At 43.9% G+C, this 25,062-nt stretch overlaps 1 protein-coding gene across 1 annotated transcript in view; it reads right to left on the bottom strand.

Annotated features, from left to right (window-relative positions):
* The window catches only part of DCC (DCC netrin 1 receptor), a 133,667-nt gene that overhangs the window by 98,016 nt on the left and 10,589 nt on the right, over window positions 1-25,062 (bottom strand). The window contains exon 3 of the mRNA XM_037372664.1: window positions 24,947-24,996. Within this exon, the coding sequence (XP_037228561.1) occupies window positions 24,947-24,996 (50 nt within the window). The remainder of the gene's footprint in view (window positions 1-24,946; window positions 24,997-25,062) is intronic.

Below are 25,062 nucleotides of genomic sequence, written 5' to 3'. Positions count from 1 at the left end.
TGAGACCCACTCTTCATTAATGGAGTCTATTCTTTTATATTTTGTTTCAAAAAAAATTCAGTTCTAGTGGAAATTACTTGAAGAACAGTCTGTAAAGGGTAAATTGCCCCCCCCCCCCCCTTTTTTTTTCAAAGGCGGTCCACACAGCCTGCTCATTCATCCTCATTTCCCTGGGCTCCTAAGACCAGGAAGAAGTTTGGCTTTATTTTCGCTGCCATACGATGCTGGCTAATGCTGCTGTTAGGCTTCCTGCGAATGTCATTTTAAAGGCTCAGTGATAAAACGGTGCAGCCTAAATTGAAGTGACTGCCCAGGTTTCCTCAGCAGCAATGCTCCTTTTTTGCTATTCATGTGACAGAAGCAGCACCCAGACATGAATGGTGCTGCATTTTACCAAAAAGCAAGGAGGAAGTTTTCTAAGTGAAAATCCTGAAGGACAGACGAAGAGGATGAATGTGATAAAAGTTAGATAAGAAGCAGAAAAAAACAACCCACCAGCTGGTCTCCGTAACTGGAGGCATGCAGCGTATTATTATGCCAACAATTAAGTTTCTTTCTATTTATATAGAAAGATGTAAGCTGAATTTTTTTTTTTTTTAGTAAAAAATCAAATAAACGCTGCTAGTGAAACATCAAATCTGCACAGATAAGATCTCACAAAATAAGGAAAAGCAAAAATTAAGTTCCTGAGAGTAATCAAAAAGCCTTTCTACTCTGCAGTGCAAAGTCTTCTTTCCCAGCTAATTTATTTTTGCCTTAAATGCCTCTTTTCAAGTGTACATTATATGCAGTTTAGCCAAGCTATTATTTTATTGAAGTCTTAAACACACTTCTCCTTCCCCCTCTGTGCCTTTGTCTGCACATGTTTCACAATGGAATCCTACAGGTTTTTGGCACTAATATTTTAACTTTTAATAAGAAAGTTTTGTGTTGGGGGTTGGGTTTTTTTTTTCTTTTTTTTTAAGGACCGGTTTAGCACGGGTGTACAATGAAACCGTAACAAATGCAGGGGAAAATTCAGTAATTATTAGGGTTGACCCTGGCTCCTGGAAAAAAGTTTATGTTCCATGACATATGGGGAAACAGATACCTCGTCCTTATGATCTGACTGGCTGTTAGAAGAGATGTGACAGGAAGGAAGGAAAAGACCTCTGTGTGTACAGCTGAATATGCCATATGACTGAGTATGACTCAATCTCTCTCTGACTCATCCTTGAACAGAAGGATAAAACTGAGGGAAAAATCAGGGACAAGCCCCATCCTCCCCGAGGAGTGCAGGGACGTGATAAAAAATGAAAATCGCTCACCGAGTCAAAGTGAAATGCTACCCAAAATACAGGAAGCCTTTTGCAGGACAGCAAAACCGACAGTCACTAACATCATGGGATAATAAACTAATTTTTTTTCCCAACACCTGCGATCTCACTCCTGATCCTGGCACTGTGGAGCTTCTTCAGAAGACACCAGGGCCAGATGCATTGTCCTGTAATATCTAAAAAACTAAGAGTTTTCACTGGTTAGTCTTCTAACAAATTCCATTATATTATTTTTTCTAAAGATGAACTTTCTTCATCCCTTAGAAGCCTCCACACCCAGGATTAAGTCTCTTAAATATTACATTGAATGAAAAACCAGATGGTTTTAGAAATTTCACCCCATGGAGAAAACTGGAGCCCCAAGAAAAATCAGAGTCTATCCCACAAACCCTCTAACAAAACCTGTTTCCTAATAACAAACCAACAACAAATACAGGTTCAATTCTATGATTCAGCATCACGCTCTGGCTGGGTAGACAAGTCACACCAAGGCTCGCTATGCTATGCACTTAGCATGGGAATCCCTCCCTTCCTCCCTCATTTTTAGCACAAACCTGATTTTCCTTTTCAAAATGAACTCTATGAATCTTGTGTCTATGTTCCAAAACTTAAATGAGCAGGGAATCAAGTTTCATTTTTTCACTTTCCCCACCAATAATCACCTTGAAGAAAGCTACAGGCAGTCCTTTAGATGAATCTTGTTCCTGGGTAAATTCTCCTTGGGGAATCGTTCAGGTACTTAATTGAGTTGCCTGTGTTCAAGAAAGAATCTGTTTTTATGGATACAGCAGGAGCTCTCAGCCAAGTCAAAGCCATGAGGCTGCTACATCACTTCTCCCAGGGGAACCTGAGCTCCAGGTAACTCCTTTTTGTAACTTGGAAGCAATTATTTCCGTGGCTGAAACACCAAGGAGTCTTCTCCAAATGAAACGAATCTCCTCCAGGTCCAAGCACCTTTAAGAGAGGCGCTGTTAGAGCATCACCTCTTGAAATATTGCCCAGCGAGCATTGAAATATCTCACTTTGCAAGTCATTGGGTTTGACAAGCTGATGCACATATGGAAACATCACCTTCAGATGTGTTTGCAGGGCTTTCCTGCCCCATAACTGGAGAAGTTGGTCTAAGCCATAAGTCAAGGTTAAAAGCAGATTTGGGAAACTCAAAATCTCACCCAGGAGATTTATTTTAGGCCAGATGGGTAGCACCTGGAGATAGGTCACAGAGCACAATCAATGCCAGCATGAGTGCACGTGCCAGGGACCTCCGCAGCCCACCTTCTCATCATGGCAGCAGGGGGTTGTCCTGCCCTGAGCAAAGAGCAGCGATGCTCTGAGGCGATCCGGTACCTGTGGGCATCGGTACAGAGCCACCCTGCCCCCCCAGGGTACCACACTTGCGCATCCACTGCAGGATCCCGAAGCACAGCTCCCGCATACAGCTCTGCGTTGGAGCTGTCGGCTCACAGACGCTATTGGCATCATCAGGGCACCTGGGAGGAGGCTTGGCTTCAGCTGCTTGGCCTCGATTCCTGGTGCCTGGGAGGCACAGATGCCCTTCCCATCCCCCTCCTCGGGCACCAGAGCCATAGCTGCTTTCGCCAGAACGCCCCATTGCCTCTCCTCTTCCCTGCTCCCTTCCATCACACCTCTGGAACCCCAGCTGGACTCCACTGCTCTGCCAGATGATTGGTAAAATCACCTCCCTGCCCAACCTGCCCACTAGCTGGAGACCCTATGTCAAGTTCAAGCACTGCTCATGCTATTTACTGAGCTATATGACAGAAAGAAGTGTATAATATTGTCTATTATTCAAGGCAGGGAAAGGCTGGGAAGAAGGAAATTCAACCTAAGACAGAGGGTGACTATGGCAGTAATTATTAGCAAACTAAAACATATGCTGATTTGCAAATATCTTGGTAGCAGCCACACTGAAAGATATTCTGAACTACCAGAAATCCTTCAGACTCCAATTCTGGGGCATAGGCTGTTCTTTTATTTGGTCCTGTCATCTAGCACAGCGAGCTCTTCAGCCTGGATCTGCACATGCCTAGAGTGCATATATACCACATTAATACAGGTCATAACAGCAGCAACTGCAGTAATTGTGTGCAGTAATGTAACTTTTTTTTTTTTTCTTGCCCATTTTAATGAAAGTCTGTCCCTCAGGGAACTTGGCACGCGAGTACTGGGGGGGAGAGGAGAGCATAAAGTGTATACAAACTATAAATGTCAACGGCAAGGCATCGCTCACGATGGTACCCAGGGGCATAACTAGAAGCAGCAGAATAACATTAAGAAAGGGAAAATTTAGGATGTTTCAGGAAAGATAAATAGCGATATACCCAGTGAGACGTGTGACAGTGACGCTTGAGATCCCCTAGCAAAGGTGGTGGGACAACTCCAGCACTTAAATGTTTTACCAGTACCTGGGGGAGGTGGGGGAAGAGAGGAAAATAAACCCCTAGACCCGTAAAACTGACTGCTGGGACCAGCAGCGCATTAGCAGTGGCACCAGAGGACACAACAACTCCTTCCAGCTCTCATTTCAGTCATTTTCTAGGGGAAACCTTGACCCAGAACTCATCTGCTGATCCACCATGACCATGAAAAGCACCCTCTGACGCGCACCCGGTGCACCTCAGGTACGAGTTCCCTTACCCTCCATTACAGCCAGGGTCAGATCAGCACAGAACTTCATCACCAAAACAACAAAGAAAAATCTCCCTTACTCCTATTTTTTTTTATTATTATTACTGCACACAATGGTTTCCTTCTTTCAAAGGCCAATAGAAATGAAAAAATTATGTTGAAAGCTAGCAATTAAACTGCTACAGTGCAAATACATGAAGACAATAAACCGAGATGGCCACATTTTTACTGACACCGCCCGATCTTTTGCAATCGTTGGGAGTATGAGAAATGTTCCTATTTCGTTAACTGTCCTGGGCACATACTGTACTGCAAGATGTGATTGTTTCATTTCTAGCCTTCTGGTCTGTGCTGAAAAACTAATAAAATTATTGAGCCTATAGGTAGAGCCACATGACAATTAGTCTATTACTAAGGGGGGGACGAGGGGGGAGCATGCCTCCTTCACCCTGGTCCAACAGGGTGGCTATCACCACCTCTCTTAAATTAATAGCAGCAGCTGAGTCAGGTCACCACTGACCCCAGCTATGAGCTGGGAACATGCCCCATTCGTTACAGTTACACGTGCAGCCAAGGGTGAATGAGAGAATATTTCTACTCAGTGTTTTCTACTGTACCAGCAGAACAAAGCCATAACTTTTAATCACAGACACAGAATCTGGCAGAGGAACGGGGCTGGAATAGAGACATAAACCATGCAAAACACAGTTTCTGTGAGTGGACCGAAGACTTGTACCTCTGCATAGAAACCCGCTGTAATTACACTTCTTTACTTGAATGCAAAATCAATATGGAGTTAATGGTGTTGTGATACTACCCGGCAGAGGAGAGGGCTGGAGTTACTTCCCTGTGCCACCCAGGAGCCGTGGCCATCCCATCCTCCTGTTTTGTCCATCCGAGGGAAAGCCAAGGACGGTGGGACACAAAACGGGCAACCAAAGCCATCGCTTGAGCTGCGGGGCAAGCCTTCTTCTGGGTACAGAAGTTTGTCTTGCCCTCATCTACAATTTTTCCATCTTTGCACTGATTTTTCTACTAATTTCTTGCTTTTTTTAACTTTGACTTCTTATCAGCTATCTGAAAGTCTTCGTACACATTCTAACCTCAAAGACATATAATCATCACAGGCTAATCGTGGCTGACTCAACGTATAAATATATAGGAGAGAGAAATAATACATAAAATTACCAAGCCAAATATTACCCCCAAAACGCAATTTTTTTTTTTTTTGAACGTCCCAATTCCAGCCGGGATGGCAACACCAGCACACAGAAGAGCTGTGATGGAACTCAGCTCGCCTCGCCACACATATTCCCAGCTGTATTTAGGCACCTCCTCATTCCGTGCTTCGTGCAATGTATTATCACTTTTTCCAAAGATTCAACACTCCTGAACTTATTAAATTTAGAAATTTAAACCAAACAACATCTAAACCAGCAAAGAATGAGCCCCTGTGAACACAGACCTGTTTTTCAAGCATTATCCACCTTGGGTGAGTACACAGCTGCACACATGTAACAGGGTGCTGCGGCTACAACTGCAGCCCCCCAGGCTCAGAGCTCAGCGGGACATGTGAAGGAATGCAAAGCGTTCAAATTTCATTTGAAAAAACAGAAGCAGTGTTAAACCAGGGTATTTGTAAGCTTCAGAGATGTCATTTCAACCTGACTGCAGCCTGTCGGCTCATACGTTGCTATCAGCTAAAAGCCAGTTATTTAATGCAACCACTTGTTACTGCTTCCATAATTGAGGCATCTTTTGAGCATATTTAGGAAACGCTCTCCTGAAGAGCTCAGACAGAGAACTGGAGCCACAGGGGAAGTCCATATCACCAATAAACTGGAAGTTCTGGTTTGCTTTGCTATGCAAAGATACTGAATTTTCCAGTTTTCTTTTGTATAGGTCACTTCTATTGCCAGGCACCGAGGAAGCACCGGGGTCTGCAGAAGCCATCCCAAGCCACCTCAAACCCTGGGGGAGCAATCTGTCTCCTAGGATCGGGCTGTTTTCATCTCCTTAATGAAGTTTCTAGAAAAAAGCAGGCAGTTTTAACAGGTTTTCTGGTGTTTGGTTGGTTGGTTTGGTTGTGGGTTTTTTTCCCAAACAGAATTCCTGGGCTCTTTCCTTTTAGAGGTAAGGAACAGATGGAAAAGCAAAACTAATAGATAACACCCACTTTTACACACCTCTCTCTTTCTCTCTCTCTCTCTCTCTCTCTCTCTCTCGCACATCATTTTCCCTTGGAAATTCCCAGGCAGTGCCCACCAGCCTGGATGCTGCAGCCCAGCCAAGTTTGCTCATGGTTGCACAGACTCGCTGCATGTCCTGCCCTGCCTTTCAGTCCCTACTTCCTTGCCTGCCAAAAACTTGAATGTGGAAATCCGTGGCTTTCTGAACCCGACGATACCATGCTCTTTTTGTCACTCAAGCGGATACAGCCGCTCCACCGCAGTCACATACCCAGGTACAAGACGCGCGTCAAACCCCCCACCTCCCCAGATCGTTGGCTCTTCCAAGATGAGCCAAATCTTTTTGCAGAAAGGTGTATGACTGAAAACTCTTGTATGAAAATTTCCATTAAATGTTCTAAAGCACACAGCCACCTAAAATGGAAATTCAGATCGATAAAAGATGCCTGTCCATCCCCGGCAAGGTGTGTGTGACATGCACGGTCCAGCTGGCTGGAGATGGCAGCCCAAGAGCGTTCGGTGTTCACAAGAGATGCGGATTGCCAGCCTGCAAGGCATTTCTAAAAGAATTTTCTCTTCTATTTAACTTTTGCTATTAATTGCAGGTGGTAATGGGCAAGAAGACAAAACACTTTGGCATTATCTCACAACCTTGCATCATACATACTCTGAAGCAAATAAACTACACGTAAGAAACCAGAGACAAAAGAGAATGTAAAAGTAAACGGTAACACACACTCCTAAGTGCCTCTAACAATTATTCCCATCCTGAAGGACAGGAGGAATTTCGCCATTATGGAACATAACTTTTTTTTTTTGCATGCATTCTTCTTTACAGTAATAAAACAATAATTATGGAAAATGCCACAAATCATATAAATCTGTATACTCTACTGTCAAACTGCAGACGAGATTTTTTTTTTTATAAATGGCACCAGGCCAATATATTTGAGGATGATAAAAGAACATATTGCCAATGTGTATCTCTACATAAAAGGCAATTAAAATACGTTGTTAAGAATTGCTAAAGAAAATGAGGGAAGCCCAAGCACTTGCTGTCTTCTTTTTTTATATATATCTATATCTACTAAATAATACAATAAAAATAAAATCCAATTTAAAAACTCTGCCAATGCTGCAGAAATCTTATGACTCATTACAAGCCATCAGAAATCAAAGGAAGACAGACACCCAAATTATCTCACATCTTGAACCACGAGTGCTCAGACTGAGCCCAGGAATGAATTACTTCTGTGTTTATTTGATCATACAGCAGGATCCTGCCTCGGTAAACTTTTATGACAAGCCATTCCCAAATTTCTGGTGGCTGATTTTATCGCCTCTCGGTGGAACAAAAAGATCCTTGTCCTCAGGAGTGAAGGAATAGCTGTTCGTAATAAACACTCGGGTGGTTATTTGAAAGGACACATCGTTTAGGCTGAGCTTCTTCCATACGCTTCATCTCCTGATGCGAATGGGAAACAAGGAATTTGCAAGTGGGACGGCACAGGAGTTAGCGCCAGGAATACGGCTCCGTGCCACCCTCTCCCTGCGGCATGCCGGCTCTCCGCCGATCCTCCCAGCTTTTGAATGGAACCATTCCCCGACGCAATGCGATTTTCTGTTTTTATTTCTGTACCAGCTGGTTTCATACCTCTGTTTTTAACTGTAAGTCAATCAAAACCATCCCAACTTCCATACGGTTTGGCTACAAAAGCCCTAAAATATTGAGCTCAGCCAAAAGAAATTAATGAGATTTTTTTTCAAAGGCACTTTCCATCGAATACCAGCAGCTAACCAGCCCTGCACTGGGTAAATTGCTTGCTGGCATGATTAAATCCTGGTTCCTCAGGAGCAACCTGCCTGTCAGTTTTCATTAAATTTGGCTGTATTAATACAGTTTTACTTTTTTAACGTAATTAGCAAGAAATCAATAAGAAGCTTAGAGAACATCTTTCAAAATAAATAGGAAATGAGAAAAGGCTACGAGGAATAATCTAGCACTGCCTCTATAAACCCCGCTGGCAGCTCCCTCTGTGCCGGGCTGGTGTTGCAGAGCATCTGCGGAGCCACAGGTCTGGAGGTGAAGCACACATCATTTGTGGGGTACAAAAAATAATTAACATGTTTGCAATTTTAGGGAAGAGCCGTCTAAGGTTTTTTCCAAAGTCCTTTCTTTTCACCCTTTCAGGCCAAGCAGTGCCTGGGCTCTCGTTGTCTTGTGGGGGTACAAATCCAGGCTGCACCACCACTACAAGCCACTGGAGTCAGCCTTTCCCCTTGGAAATACACACCTATCGACAAAACCGTAAGTGCCCTTTGCTCAGAGGCATCCTGGCTTACACCAACGGCTGGCCACCTCTAAGCATGTAAAAGTAAGGGATTTCCATTGAAATATCTTTCACCAAAGTGGAATTTCTGGTAGACACCTTTCTAGAAAACACCATTCTCTCGTCAGCAAGACTGACATCCTTTGATGTCAGCAAAAATGTTACAATTTCTAAAACTTCCCAATTTTTTAGGTCCACATGAGCATCATTCTACCCTGGTGGCCAACAAAGACCATTTGCAATCAGGGACACGCTGAAACCAGCAGCAAGTGTTGCAGGGACCCATGGGGACCAAGAGGTGCTTGCAGGACAGGGAAGCTCTCCCAATGTCCCAGGAGGGCTTTGGAGAAGACCTGGAGGAAGAAAATACCAAACTTATTCATCAGATTCTTACCAGTCTTGGGGTTACAGGTCCCCTTATTTGATGAGTCAGCTTTCTTGTACCTGAAACAAAATATCTTCCCAGCATCCAAGAGACTTTGCTTCCTACAATTTATCCTGATCCTCAATTAATTAAAAAACCCCAAACCCTTGAGCTTAAAAGACAAGTAGGGTGAAAGCTGCCCAGCACCATCAGCTGCCACAATGGGCCCCTCCATGCCCATGGGGCATCCCCGTCCCTACCAGGCACAAGGTGGCATGGGGTGGGAAAAGATGCCCCCCCTCACCGCCTCAAGCATGTTTCCTTATGGCAAAACCAGCTCAAAAAATAAACAGCAACAAAACACATGGTATACCTATTCATTTTCTGGCACTGTTCATTTCTACCTGGGACATACAGATAGCCCCAACCAATAACTGCAAAAATAACATTTTTCTAATATACTTCCAGCACAGCAGCTGCTCTGGCAAGCTCCTTTCACACACACACACACCCCACCCCCAGCTCTCACTCTGGTTTGGGTTCTGTTCCTCTTTACAATAAATAACAAACAGGAAACGTTATGTTGGTACTTGAGTGCAATGATGTTTTGACTCTTTTTTTACAACACTGGAAGCATATTTGGGCTCTGCATGCAACTGTGGCACACAGTAGCTCTGACAAGGTTTTTAAACAGCTGGAAACTTCTGAGAACTTCTATAGAGATGCTGAATATAATTAATACTTAAGAGGAGCTGTAGAACATCCGTGCTGAAAATAAACTTATGAATATACATGAGATGTGCCAAACCTTGTTGGATATTGGCTACTGGAGGGGAACAGTAATGTTGAAATGGAAGGTAAAGAAGCAGACAGCAAGCAGAAAAATGTGACCTTTTAGATTAAACGAAGTCTGTTTGATGATGGAATAACTGGAGGAGCAAGGACTCCCTTAGACAAGGCAGTGAAACCTCTGCAACAGCAAATTTTGAAGCAGGTGAAACCTGCAGGACTGAATTACCTTCATTACTGGTGAAGACAACTGCCTCAGGCTGAACTGCTACACCAAATGTCAATTAAAAATCTCAACAAACTCGAAGACCAAAGTACAGAAAATGTGTACTTTGTGCCAGTTAAAAGTATACGTAGATTCTGGTATGAGGTTGGGTTTTTTTTTTTTCCCCACCTGAGAATGCTGTGAGCAGCACCTGCAAACCTTGCAGGAGGTTGTGGTTGTCCTGGGGATGTGCCCTTGTTGCTCCCACTCCGCTACATCCACGCGGGATGGAAAACCATCCAACGTTTTTACCAACCTTGAAATCTTCAAAACCAACCCAATCCATGCAATTACAACTATATACATATATACACATGCATGTGTTGTTTGTTTTGGTTGGTTTTTTTTTTTCATGAGATTTCAGCCACACTGAATGCATTCATGCCTGATCCCTGCTCTGGACCACCGTAAGAAAGGGCTCCAGGCACTCGCCATGGAGCAGGTCGGATGCGGACTGTATCACAGTCGACTTCTACTCTAAGCAACGTGGTTACTATTAGCTGAAATGAGAGAGATTTGCAGAATAGGGCTAAAACCTTTCCTCCTGTTTACAGAACACAATTTTTTTTCCTGTGATACCCACACAGAGTTATTCCCCTCCCCCCCATTTATTTTCTCAAGAAGCTATGAAACCTTTCAAAAAAACATACTGAAATGTCATCAACCCACAAAGTGAAGGCGTAGCGGTTAGGAGATGCTGGGCATCCTTTCCCATGCCCAACTCATTGCACAGAATCTTTGATTTGTTTAAAAGATACTCATTAGTTTGCTTTCACTCTGCTCATTCATCCTGCTTCTCAGTCTTGGTCAGAAGACAGAGATACTGAGTTCCTCCTGGGATTTCTATAGCATAAGCACTTTGCAAACACTAATGAATTTAACTTCTGTGCTTGTTCAGGAGTTTATTTTCACAGCACTCCTGTGGAAAGGATGACATTACCCCTTTCTCCCATTTGACTGGGAAAGATTAAGCTCCACTACTTTAGGGTGCTTTACAATGCTTACTATGCAATTCTTTAACCATTTTGCTCCAGTTTTCGCTGTACTAGAGTCCTTTATTCAGTCAAACTACCACTTCTTTTGACATTGCAATTGTGTCTACTCCGTACTTGACAATGACAGCTCCCAGCCCAAGCTGGTCACCAGAAAATGAAGAAGGCACCTGTCGTGGTCACATCTGAAAGACTGGCCAGCCCAGCACAAAACGAGGGGCAGGAATAAAACCAGCTCCTAGCCACAGGGTCAGATTCTGCAACAGTCCCTGCTGTTCACGTGCAGGGAAACACTAAGCCATCAGTCACCTCCACACAAGCTGACCACAGCCTTGCAAGATGTGGAGGCCACTAGTCATCCATCCTTATCATACAATATCTCAAAGACATGTGGCAGCAGGAAGAAAGTCTAAGCCACTGGATCAGGGATGGAGGATTTGACTTTTTAAGGTATTGTCACCTTGTTCTGGCTCCATTTATTTATGCGTGCCACTCGATGCCACTCAAGGAGGATGCTACTCCACGGCCACTGGCACACCTGGCTACAGGGCTTTGCAAACCCTGTCGGCATGCTCTGCACCAAGCCAAGGGCAGGCACCCGTGGCAGAACACGTGAAGGCTGAACCTCTGCATGCCAAGACATGTGCAGAGGAAATCAAGTCAGGTTTCACCCGAAGTCACAGCCCACATTTCGTCTTTGATGACCTCGGTTTATATCAATTGCTCTACAGGCAGGGTATAGAGTGCCTTCAGGGGGATGCTCAGTGGCATGGGCAGCTTTGGGCTCGGGAGGTAAATCAGAAAGTTTTTGATTGAAAGATTTGAAAGAAAGCATCAAAAATGCTCTTCCTCAGGCCCCCGAGACTGGCAGCAGGACAGCAGCCACCAGTCACCCCCTCATTCGGCTTCAGCTGGTGTCTGCCGAGGCAGATAGCATCGTCTTCTCATCTAGAGGGGTTCAGCATTGAGGCAGCACTTTTCCAAAGCTAATTGCTTCCCATGCATGAAACCACGCTCACATCCCATGAGGTAACTGGGGGGATTAATTAGTTTGTATTTGTGAAGCGCTTTCAGGATGAACAATACTTTAGGGAAGTTAATTGTTACTACTTGGAGGTGGTTTTCCCCCCACAAAGCTACAGTGTTCCTCCAGCAGCCATTTTTTTCTCCTTTGCCCTTCAACCACCACACTGCTCCAATATACACATAGGTATATCGTGTGTGTATATATATATGTGTGTGTGTGTGTGTGTGTATATATACACCTATCTATTAGGTATGTCCAGATAGGAAAGGTGTTTTATACCGCAGAAAATCTCTCCTGTTGTTCACATTTCTGCAGCTAATCACCTGCCAGAAGTCACACTGTAGCCTTGGGAAGCTGCTTTCACAGCATCTCCACCCTCTCTTCCCACACCAGACCACCACGCTGGTTTTCTGGTTTATAGGCCTGTTGCCCTTTCAGAAATCAAGTGGCAAATGGTGCCGATTTGTCTCACCCTGTTGGCGATCTGCCTAGAGAACGAGTGAGCACTCCCAGGAGTATGGCAGATGTCTGCAAACGTCCCACAGCCCATCACCACACCGCTTGGAGTAATCTGCTTGCCTGCCACATCCTGAAAGGCGAGTGCAGTGCCCACTCTCAAAGATTCATTCAGTCGAACATTCACTCAAAGACTCACTCAAGACTCGCTCACTCAGAGACTCAATAAAAGACTCACTCAATCGAAGATGCACTCACTCGAAGACTCACTCACCCAAAGACTCAGATTCACTCACTCAAAGACTCACTCACTCAAAGACTCACTCACCCGAAGACTCACTCACTCAAAGACTCACTCAGACTCACTCAAAGACTCACGCAAGACTCACTCAAGACTCACTCAAGACTCACTCAATCGAAGACTCACTCAATCGAAGATTCACTCAATCGAAGATTCACTCAATCGAAGACTCACTCAATTGAAGACTCACTCAATCAAAGAATCATTGAATAGTTTGGGCTGGAAGAGCCCCTTAAAGGCCATCTAGTCCATCCCCTCTGCCATGAGCAGGGACATCTTCAACTGGATCAGTCCAAGCTGACCTTGAACATTCCCAGGAATGGGGCACTGACCACTTGTGCCAGTGTCTCACCACCCTCAGCATAAAAAATTTCTTCCTTCTCTCTAGCCTGAAGCTCCCCTCTGTCAGTTTCAAACTGTCACCCCAAGTCCTGTCATTACAGGCCCTATGGAAAACTCTGTCCCATCTTTTTTCTGAGCCCCACTAACACTGAGCACATCTCCCGAGGTCCAGAATGCTGCCAAACCTGACCCTCCCAGTCACGAACGCTCTTGCCACAGCCACACAGCATCCCTTCACAGGCTTCCCATTCCCTAGTTATTAGTTATTACAACTTTTAAACCAGCTCTGCCCTCGAGGGAGAAATCTTGTGGATAAGGCAAATGAAGATTTCCTTTTTTCCCTCCTCATAGCTTCACTTTCTCCACTAAAACCCGCAAATGCAGCAGCTGGAAGAGAGGGGACAGGGCGGAGATGCCCGCATTCTGCACATCTGCTCCAAGGAAGGTGCTGAGCTCCAGATAGGAAACCTGGCCTTTTCATGGCAGTTCATCAAAGCTCGGCTGCTTGGTTACATTATCAAATCAATATAATTCTGGAGCCCTTCCCAGGAATAAAAGTTTTAGAAGATTAGACTAACTACTTGCACCAACCAAGCATACTGAATAAAACACTGCGCTGCTTTTTTTTTTTTTTTTTTTTTTTAATAAGGACATTTAGGGCCACCAATTTTACTCACTGGACTATAGCCAAAGAAATCTACGTAAATATAAGTGATCAGAATAAAAATCCATTCATTTGTACGTTATGTGTTCCCCTTTTTTTTTAAAAAAAGTGGCATTTGAAGGCAGGACAGGTGATGCCCGGCTGGCCGTTCCAAGGAAACATGCCCAAGAGGTATCTGAAGGAGGCGGGGATGGAAGGGAAGCTGTGCACTCTAAGCCAGCTTAGAAAGATCTATATTCCATCTGAAATATTAGCAATATCTCGCTGTGTTTGTTTGTTCACAGCAATTGACTCAACTAGTGGACAAGCAAACAGAGGATAACACGGATAACACCTGCGATGCCGGCAAGTGCCAGGCCCTCAAGCTCTGCTGATGTTTGGGGCTAAAGAGCTGCATGGAGGCAGCCCTGGGCAGCCTTTAGCTGCAGGAGGAGATGCTAAAAGGCAGGCAACAGTGCTCTGGGACCCTCGAACGTGGGAATAATAATGAATAAAAGCCAACACGTACAGCCACAGCAGCGAACTGTTATGGCCCATCAGCTGGTAGGGGATGGGAAGCGCGTGGAGCCAAGGGGCCACTTTGGTCCTACTTCGCAGGTCGGAACGTCATCATAAAAATTGTCATTCCCCTGTTCTAGCACCTGGAAGATGAAAATCTGTTTATGAAAGGGGAGACCACTTTGGCAACTGTAGGCTGCTCTTCCGTGGTTTGACAAGAGAAGAAAGTAAAAGCATTATTTTAGAGAGTGAAGTTAACGCTCATAAATTAATGAATCTCAAGCTCTGGTGGGGATGCCCTCCTTCCAAAATAAATTGGCCTGCACCTGCCAGCATTTCAAGGAGGCTAATACTTCATTGAAACCACAATTTTACATCCGATTGAGAGCATCTGTATGGGGTTTTAATGCCCCTTAATTTATGTCTGTTAACCTTAAAGCTTTCATTAATGTCTCTTTGCTTCCTGAGTGTGCAATACCCTCGATTCGTTTAAAAAAGGAGCAAATCCACTTGCAACACCGACAAGTGGGCCCAGCACCCCAGCTCAGCGTGCTGCCGGCACTGGGGGTGCTGGGACTACGTCGACTTGCTCCTGATGTTGTATCTCAAAGTCTTCCACACAGCCAAGTGGACCTTCAAACCCACAGCCCTGCACTGTCCTGAATTTGTTGGAATTCAAGGGAATTGAAGGAAGCTGAGGCAGCACTGGATGCCCAAGGCAAGTCCAACTGCTATCGTGGTAGCGTTCCGGAGTGGTGTTTCCATTTGGCCTTGTCTGCGTTAGGATGCTCAATGTTATTTGCCTCTTCAGCTGTAATAGCACTCTTACTCTCTTTCACAACCCTGCTGTTCTTTTTTTTTCTTTTTTTTTGTTTTTCTTTTAATTGCAAGATGTTCCCTAGTCAAAACAATTACAGAAAATGCATTAGAGCAGAGGACTAAATAACAAAGAAAACCAAAGAAAGCAATGTGGAATAAAATCTGGCAGTATTGCAAAATTAAAACAGAGTGAACCAGAATTAGAGATGAGTGAATTATTTACAGTGAGCCATTTGTCATCCTGTCTGCTTGTGAACGAGGAAAAGTTTGTCGTTTCCTCCAACTCAACCAAGAAAACTGAACAAAACACATTTCCTCATGAGTCCCTTAAATGCAATATATAGGCTGATGGAAATTCTCTCTATAGGTCACCCCAGCTTCTTGCGAGGCAAGCATGGAAGTGTTTCCACGATGACAACTTGGATAGCTGCTTGTAGAGGTTGATACCTACCAGACGTCTGTGCTCAAATGCCGTGGCCCTGAAATGGTGTAAAACCCCACTGCACACCATACTGACAAGGACAAGCCACTCGCCAGATCGTGGCAAATAACATAAACATTTTGGCTCTGAGACAGTGTGAGTGCTCTGAAAGACCCATGCAGTTCTGGAAGATGCTTCAATCCCTAATTCAAGGCCAACTTGTAACAGGGATCAGAAAGTTAATATTAATTTTGAAGATGCTTATGTCACTTTCAAACGCATGAGGGCTTTAGCAAGCTCCAAATTTTGGAAAGAGAAAGTAGAGCGCTGCCACAGACAGATGGAATCAACCCCTGAATTAAACCTTTGCTCCTAAACCAGCTGGGATTTAAACACGGATCTACCAGCTACCTCTTCTCAACTAAAAACATCACTTCTTTACATTTATAGACATTTTGCCGGCAAGAAAGGCAGCTCTGCTAAGTTCAACTGCTTTGCCTGATATTAAAAACAACATTGTGCTTATCAGGACCAACATTACGCCGGTAATTTTCAAGGAACGTATGTATAAATTAATAAACCACATGTTTACCACAACACATTAAATTAAGGAGAAATATATTTAGGAACAGATCTGCGCTGCTTCGGTTGTTATGATTATAAATGATTTTGTCAGTCTAACTGCAATGGGATAAGGATCTCTTAAGGGAGTAAAAGTAAATGTTACAACTACAGAACGATGCGCAGCATCCAAACGCGTGTCCTGGCAGGGATGGAAGCACTTGTGCCAATCTGCTTAAGGGTTTTGCAGAATTTCTGACAACATGACAACCCTCATGAGGTCAAGGTTTTCTTTGGGAGGATCTGGATCCTTCCACGCCTGTGCAGAGCAGAGAGCAGAGAGCAGAGCTGGAGCCGACAACCTCACCCTCCCGAAAGCCCACGAGACAGACAGGTCGCCGTGGGACAGACGGAAGGGTGGCCACACACCACAACAACTTTTTATGGCCTCAGCATTTTGCTCAGGTATCTTTTTTTTTTTTTTTCCTGCTCCTTCATTCCAGCCCATGCACTCGCTGGCTGAAGAGGTTTTTACAACAAGAAGAAATGGGAAAGCCCTGTCCAAGGCTGGTGTTTTACTGACCGTGGAAGTATTAGATTTTGAAGAAAACCATCCGTCAGGAAATACTGCACGTCAAAAATATGTTTTTTCCACACAGAAACACAAAGCAGACAGCTTTTCCAGTTCAACTGGCAATAGACACCCTGTCTCTTCCCACTCTGGATGGAGCCCGTGATGGCCAAGCCCATGGTCACGGTACTTCAGTGCATATCCATGAAAATTCCTGTTTGGCATCATCCTAAACTAAAGATAAAACTTCTAACCTCTCATTCCTATTAGAAGTCTCACAATCAAAAGACCCTGCTGTATGCATCTCAAGCCAAACCCCAAATCCACTGACAGAAACCATCGCCCTGTGCACGTCACATGCCACGGGGAGAATTTACAACCAGACGGGCTGCACTGACGTTAGGTACAACTGCACGAGCACTTGAAACAGCAGCCTTCAGTCCCTTACCACACTGTGCAAAAGTTTAGGGGAAAAAAATACCCAACCATGGTTCAAATTAAAGTTTTTGTGGTTTGGGAAAATCACAGAGTTATTTTTTGTGCTACTGCAAAACTTATTTTTCACTTGTAATCTAGAAGCGTATTCTTTGTCACGTATTTTTGGGGTTTTTTTCTAATATTTAGTGCCTTCTGGATAATGTGACTCTTAACTACACCTAATCCATACATGTAAAATAAAAAAGTAGAACCATAAAATACAATATAGAGATATTATGCCCTTTTTGTGGATACGGGCTGTATCAAAACAGCTTCCTCCCAGAGTACAGGAAAAGATTCAACAGTTACACATGAGGAAGGGTTAAAAGTTACCAAGATAGTACTGGGAACTGTGATGGCTGGGAGGCCAGAGGGCAACACCAGAAGCTGTCAAACTGCTGCTTCAGCATCACCCAGCTGCCTCTGGCTGCCAGGGACAACTGCCTAGAGGCTTGCTAGATGACAATTTTAATATTTTTTTTTTCCTGATCTCAAGCTTCTAGGTAGAGCAGTTACAATCATACCAGGCTGGGTATTTTTGCTGCCATTAAAATTCCTTTGTGATCGGTAAAGTCTGACTTGGAAGCTCTCCATGTCACTTGATTAGAAGGGATATCGGTATTTTAACCTGCTATGCTTCTTTATTTCCAAAGATGCGTAGAAACCATGTTGTCCTGAGCATGGAAAATAAAATCCTGGCATTTAGCCCAGCATCTCCTTCTCCCTGGCTCTGGGGTGGAGGCACCAGGGAGAGGGGTAGCGCAGCACGCACTGTCTGTTCCCCTGCCCATTCCTCCTGACCTTGTCTTTCTCCTTCCCTCATCTTTTTATTGCTTCTCTCAGAGATACCAGCAACATATAGCTCTACTAATCAGTGTCATAGCTCATTAATTTGCTTTATTGCTCTCTGGGTAAACCTCTCATGCTACACTGTTCAGAAGCTACCGAGTCTTTATCATTAAGAAATAAGTGCCCAGAGCTCCTGCTCTGTGTGTTGCCTGGGTGCATTAAGTGGTTTAATAGTATCTCTAAATTTATCTTAAATGGAAAGGTGGCCAGAACATTCATCACCTTGAACAAGGTTTAATCAAATCCCATAACATAATGAATCTGTCCGGTTTTGACACCATAACCTTTGAGACTTCAGACAGACTAGGCAGCGAGGTGTCGGACAGGGATGATAGATTTGGAGTAACACAAAAAGTTATCGTGCTCTTCAGGATAAACTGCTCCTTGCACTGGTGTGATGCGCTTTGAAGTGCACCAATATAATGACTTCTTGATCACCACACATCTTCCAGAAGGATTAATTCAAGGGATATTCACTAAGAGTGAATATTCACCCACAAACAGTTTGGGTCTCCGAAGTGTGTATAATTAAAAGTGAGAATTGGAAGGTATTGATCTACAAGGTTCAGCAAATTTTCTCCTTTTAAAGGTTATGCTCAATGCTTGTTACTATCCTGTCCTATTTGTAATAGATTTAAAGGTTAAAGAGGTCCTTCTCTGTGGTCTTCTCCATAAGCAATATATTTAAAGGTTACGTACATTGTTTCTAGAGGACACACCTCTAAATTGCAGTGACGGTCATTTTGATTTTACTTTTTGGTTCTTCAAAACTACTTATTTGGTATTGATTCCTTTCTGAGGAATCCAATCTCAATCCCAGTTCACAGCTCATCTTTTCCTACAGCCACACCATTTGCCTATATCTGAGAGCTTTGGTCTCCACAGCACTTTACAGACGTTAGCTAATTAAGTAAATCACTACGTTTTTCACACTTTGCAAATCTCATGTGAAAATCCAGCTTAACCACCCTGTCACTGCCTCATCCTTGCATGAAAGGCCAGGCAGAACGTGCACAGGGTTAGCCCAAGTAAGCACCTAAACTTACTAGCCTAGTGCACAGGGTTAGCCCAAGAAGGACTTAAACTTACTAGCTGGCTGCCTTTGCTGCGGAGCTCTCCTGGCTTTTTCATACGTATCGATTCACCATCCCTGCTGGAAGGTGGTTTTGGTGAACAATACTGAATGGTACCACCAGAAGACCTGTTTCATCGGATTCCATCTTTGCGTCTGTAGTATGGGATAACCCCCTCAACCACCTGTGACACAGCTGCTCAGTCCTGTGCCAAAGCACTGCACGCCCTGCTGCTTGCTTAGGCAGCGATAAACTTCAATGGCAAGGGAAGGGAAAAGTATGGAGTAGAATTAGGGTAGAATAAGAATAGAATAAGAGCTGAATGAGAATTAGAATAGAACAGAATTAGAGAAAGATGAGTGCAAGAATAGAGAAAGACAAGAGCAAGAATAGAGCAAGACAGGAGCAAGTCAGGAGCAAGTCGGGAGCAAGACGGGAGCAGACAGGAGCAAGACGGGAGCAAGACGGGAGCAAGAGGAGAATACAATAAGGATCGAATTAGAATAGAATAGTATTAGAACAGATTATATTTTCACTTGGAAGGGACCTCCAACGATCATCTAGCCCAACTGCTTGACCGCTTTAGGGCTGATCGAAAGGTAAAGCACATTATTAGGGGCATTGTCCAGATGCTTCTTGATTACTGACAACCTTTGGGCATTGCCCACCTCTCCAGGAAGAGGTTTGACCACCCTTTTGGTAAAGAAATGCTTCCTCACGTCCAGTCTGAGCATTATAAATAATGCTCATTCAGGGGAAAAAACACCTCCCATGTCAACTAAATGGTTCACATATGATAAAAGATATTCAACAGAATATATTGTACTCACTTCAAGCAGTCTGTCCAGCCTTAAAAGAAACAGTCTCTCTCCATAGTGCTTTATCATAAAGGTCCCAATCCATCCTCATCCTCCAGCGAGCCAGTGGCACTACATGGGGATGATGAACAGCTCTGCAACAATTCCTCCGAAGGTTTAGGATGCATTTAAAGCATATTTTAATGTACATTTAGCGGCAGAGCAATTTTAAGCAGCTGAGCTAAATGCAATCTGACAGAATGGTTGATCTCTTTGGTTGGGCAGGAGCATATCACTTGCTGTCAGTGCAAAGCAGCCTCCAGATCCAGATGCCGAGCAATGAAAAAAAGTATTTGTGCAGTGGCAACATCTGGCTCCTGCATGCCTCATGTCTGTCATGGAGCATTGCAAGGCACGTCTCCTCATGCCTGCATCCTCCTCAACAGCAGAAATCAACGCAGGAACCAAAATGGGGGGGGGGGGGGCGCGAGGAGGAGAAAGGTCATAACATTTTAGTTTGGCAGCTTAAAAATGGTGAAGGCTTTGTGCCACAGACTGTCAAAGAGCTGATAGTTTGGTGACAACTTTAACTTGGAGGCTGCGAAACATCTGCCAGCTGAGTGGCAGACCCATGTGTAGAGGACACAAAACCCCTGACAAAAGGATTGTTTGCTTTAGGTCCCACCAGCTGATCGTCTCTAGCCAGAGACCAGCAAATGGGTTACTGTAAGGTGTCCCATAGGTACTGTAAGGTGTCCCATAGGTGAGCACCTATGAGAGCAGGCAGCTGGATGCCTAATTTCCAAGTGCCTAAATCCTCTGGGTAAAAAAATTAGAAAAAGGACAGAAACCCAACAGAAAAATATCCGTGTCATTTTAAAAAGTACAGCTAGTGCCAAAGCACCTATCTCCCCTAAAACATTCCGCAGTACTCACCTTAGGCACTGTTCTCCAATACAAAACCTTAAGATGCTCAAATGGAATTAAAAATAGAGTGAGCTGCTGTGCCGCTGATCACAAACTGCCCTTGTCTGGGCTGATCCCAAAGTCAAGCTCAGCCTTACACCAGCCAGCTGCGATGCCCACCAGGCTGGGGCTGGATCAGCTGCTCTGCCCCTGGCAGCGATGCTCCCAGTGCTCCCGATGCTCCTGATGCTCCATGCTCTGCCCCCCAGCAAAGTCACAGCCACGTGTTTAATTCGGTCAGCTCTCCAAAATGCTGGTCCGATGGCAGAAATACCTCACAGCCCCGAGCGGGTCCAAGCTGCCATGAGGAAAAGGTATGTAGCCATGTGTTTAAGTAGTGTGAAATGAAGGGATTAGTTCGGGGTGGAGGTCCTGATACCCACTAGCCTACCCCTTCCAACAGTAAAATATGCTTTCCATGGCTGCAGAGATTCTGCTAGGAATAATTAACCGTGTGAGGCAAAATAAAGGTGAGAGTTTTGCTCAGCAGATGTTAAACAATACAATTGTTCACACTACACAATTCAACAATACAATTATTCGAGTGTCTATTCAGCAAATGTGGAACTGAAGTCTATGACCGACGGCTGCTACTAGCTTAAGTCACCTTCTCCGCTGTCAAATTTAATAAAGCCCCCTGTATTTTATTAACATGAACCAGTGATTAAGGCAACTCCTCCCACAGTTTATTTATAGGCATTTTGCAGATCTCATGAACCACACACACTTTGATTTGTGGTACAATGCCGCAAACATCATGGGGCAGGATGACGGTGACACAAACACACACACTCAAAAGAAATGAGAACCCCCCTCCCAGATTCATTATGTGCCCTTTAACTTTCCCCCGGAGAACGGTACCGGTTACGTTCTCAGGGCCCTACCTACCACTTGAAAAGCTTTAAACCAGGAGCAACCCCATTCCTCTCAGTGGAACTACGTCCCGGGATTACATCACTACTAAATATGGCTAAAAAAATTCTGCTCCTACAGTCAGTTCCAATTGTTTCTTTGCAACCCACTGTATTTTAAAATGGGAAGAAGAAATAGTTACGGTTTTAATTAAGAGAAATCTATAGCTATTTATGCACTTTTTGCTAATTAGTAACCACTATTTAAAAAATGACAGAAAGTCAAACTGCACCAATCTTCAAAGCAAGGACGTAAAGAAGTAGACAAATACATAAAAGTGCAGATCTCCTTTTTTTTTTTAAAAAAAAAACCAATCCACATTCTGTTTTTAAATATCTAACTCTTGATAATTTAGTTTCGCTTCCATTTGCAGGTCTTACACTTTTTTTGGTTTCCTAAAGGCCTGCTGTAAAACTGCTGCCCTGTTTTCACCTCCTCTGCCCACTAAAATGTGCCAATGGCCGCAGCGTTCCTGCCGGGAGAAGTCACTGATGCAAAACTCCGTTCACCTGTTAAGCCTCGCACGTGTCATTTTCCTTAGGCAGAGCAGGCTATTTTCAAACAAAATAATCAGAACTACAGCTCCTCTTTCTTATTAGCTCATCTCTAATTAAGAGCCCCTGCAAGCCCCCATGTGCTTTGCCAGCTCCTGCTGTTGACCTGCCCCCTTACTTGTCTCCGCTGCTCCCGTGTCGCGTTCACAGCGAAATCTCCTTTAGGACCGTATTTGTGTCACCGTTGTCAATTCTGCCCTGCCTGAGGTCTCCAGTCACAGCACACCATCAATATTTAAGCAATAATCATGATAATAGTAATTCATATCGAGCATCTTCCATTTGCTCGGCCATCTCCGTTGTGTTATGAAATGAATAGATCTGCCACCACCGAAGAAAAATAGCATAAAGAGAGAAATCTTATTAAACTAGAGATAAAATTTTAAACAATCCTGGGAACTGTCAAGGCCAGCCTTCGGGCTCTTCTGTGCACCACTTGGAACCAGTTAGCAAACTAGGACGGTTATTTAGTCATTTGCTTTGATTTAATCAGGTTGTGAATTTTAAGTGTTTAATCAAATTAATTATGTCTGCTGCCAAGACAGAAGAAAAGCAAGAATATGATAAAAAGCAGAGTGCAGAAATACAACATTCTGGGTCATTGCAGTCTTTACAAGAGCGGGAGACTGCAACTCAGCTTTTACCAATAGGAGCAGTTTAGTTGTGCCTCAACCACAAGTGCCACAGGAGTTGCATGGCAAAAGAACGGGCAAAGGTTGGTTGAGGCATGGTCTTTGAAGACGATTCTTCTATTTGAAGAACCTTTTTATTCCTTAAGATTCAGTGAGTCTAGCTCATTTCTCTATTTGTTGTTCCAAACTACCTAGATGTAAATATTTAAATTCTAGACAAGCTTTATCGAGATTTACTGGAATATGTTGGGATCTGTTCTTTCTTGTGCCTGCACTACCTACAGGATCCAGCCCCAGAGAGTCCCAGCTGGCCCCACGTATCTTTTTCTCTCCAGTGAAGAACCCCATTTCATACACACCCCCTTAAAATACTTTTTTACACAGTTATTATGTCACACTTGGTACCAGCCTGAGAGCTCAGAATCTGACCCTCAGCCTCATGAGAGGGATGCTTTGGAAGGTCTTGGATCTCCAGCTGCACAGATGTGGTTTGGAGCGGAGGGAAAGGCGGATGCCAGCTGCCCACAGCCACCCTTGTCTCAGGCTACGAGCGATGGAGAAGTCCTCACATCACCACCGGTGTAGTTCGCCAGCACTCACACTTGGTCGCGTAGGGGAGGACTGAGACCCCTTTCTTTTGCCTACCACAAAAGAGCTACGCTGCACAATACAGTTCAGCCAAACGCTCCAACATTTAAATAAAGAAAAAAAACAACCACATTTGCCCAATACAACACTTATTTCTGCAAATTAATAGCCCATCAAATCTTCCAAGACTTCCATCCTGATGACAGTGGAGAGGGGCAAGTCCATCCTCTCTCACCCCATTGGTAAGTACCAATAATGCAATAATACGCCTTGGGGTAGGAGCTTCTGCACACCATCCCATGCAGCTTGTTTTCTCTTTTTCTTCTAAGTACTTTAAATGTAAATGATCACCACAAAAGGTCATAAAACGTGATCAATTGCTCTGTGACATTTTACCTTGAGAATATGGAAGAAAAAGTAAACACAGAGGTTTGGAACAAGATGGGCCAGGACATCAATGCCCTTTGGGCGCTATGTGTTAGAGGAATTTAAAAGTAACCGGAGCTGGGTGCATTAGAAAAATAATAATAAAAAAAATAATCAGAATATATGTTTGTGAAAACAAGCAGTAGATGAGAAAGATCAAACCGACAGGTACTCATTGTTCCCAGCATATCAGAGATTCTATAAATGCCTCCTCAACTGCAGTTTATCCTTGCCCGGGAGCTTGGGGCTCCTGCTCCTTGGTAGCTGTGCAAATAGCGATCTCCAAAGTTCATGTCCAAGGGGACATCCTGACAAGACACAACAGTTGTTTTTTTCTGCCTGCCATTAACGCTTTAAGGTGTGAGCTTTTCCACATCCCAATGAGCCTATCATTGAAATCAGCTACAGAATAAAAGCTTGCGTAGTCCCAGTAAATCGAAGGAATTAATACAAATCAATAAAATAAAAATAAAAATAAAACCTTTTTCAAACTGTATTCAGAAACAGCACTCAACAAGTAATAAGCATAATTAACACCTATTCCATACAAGATTATGTTATGAAATAATATCAAACCACTTCATCAGTGATACAGAAACGCTGGACTTTTTTAAGGAGGAAAGTACCCCATTGATAAGAAAGATACAGCACCTTTACCAAAACAAAGATATTTGTTGGAATAAGCAAGACGCCAGCAGACTTACCTGCACACGATGCATATAACCAGCCAAAGAAAAAGTATTTCTTTCCCACACGACCCCTTCCCCAGGAACAGCTCTGCTGCTCGTTATTCCTCAGGTGATTCCCTTTAATCAAAGTGCACTTACATTTACTAGGGGTGTTAGTCTGCAATCAGGGAATGGGTTCTGCTCCTTCGCCTACATTTAAGTGATATTACTGTTGCTGAAGCCTCTCTGGAAAAATCACTGCTTCTCCCAGAAACATTTTTTGGGTGTTTCAGTTCTTATTTTACCATTATCACCCAGACCAGCGAAGGGAACCTCCTGCAAAGGGCAGACTGGGTCTCTTTGTGTAGGCAAAAGCTACACCGAGTAGAAACAGCTACAGAAATACTCGCAGTCGTAGGCTGTGAGGTGCTGAGCATGTGGCAGACTTACCCTGGAGTTCACCACTTCCAAGGAGACATTCCGAGGCATCGCACTGGGCACTGAAAGGGAAGAAAAGCACCAAGAAATGGAAAAAAAAATGACCATTAGTGTCTAAGACAAAAGAG

Source organism: Falco rusticolus, chromosome Z (assembly GCF_015220075.1).
Source record: "Falco rusticolus isolate bFalRus1 chromosome Z, bFalRus1.pri, whole genome shotgun sequence".
Taxonomy (NCBI): Eukaryota; Metazoa; Chordata; class Aves; order Falconiformes; family Falconidae; genus Falco; species Falco rusticolus.
This window is presented reverse-complemented; position numbering and strand designations above follow the sequence as displayed.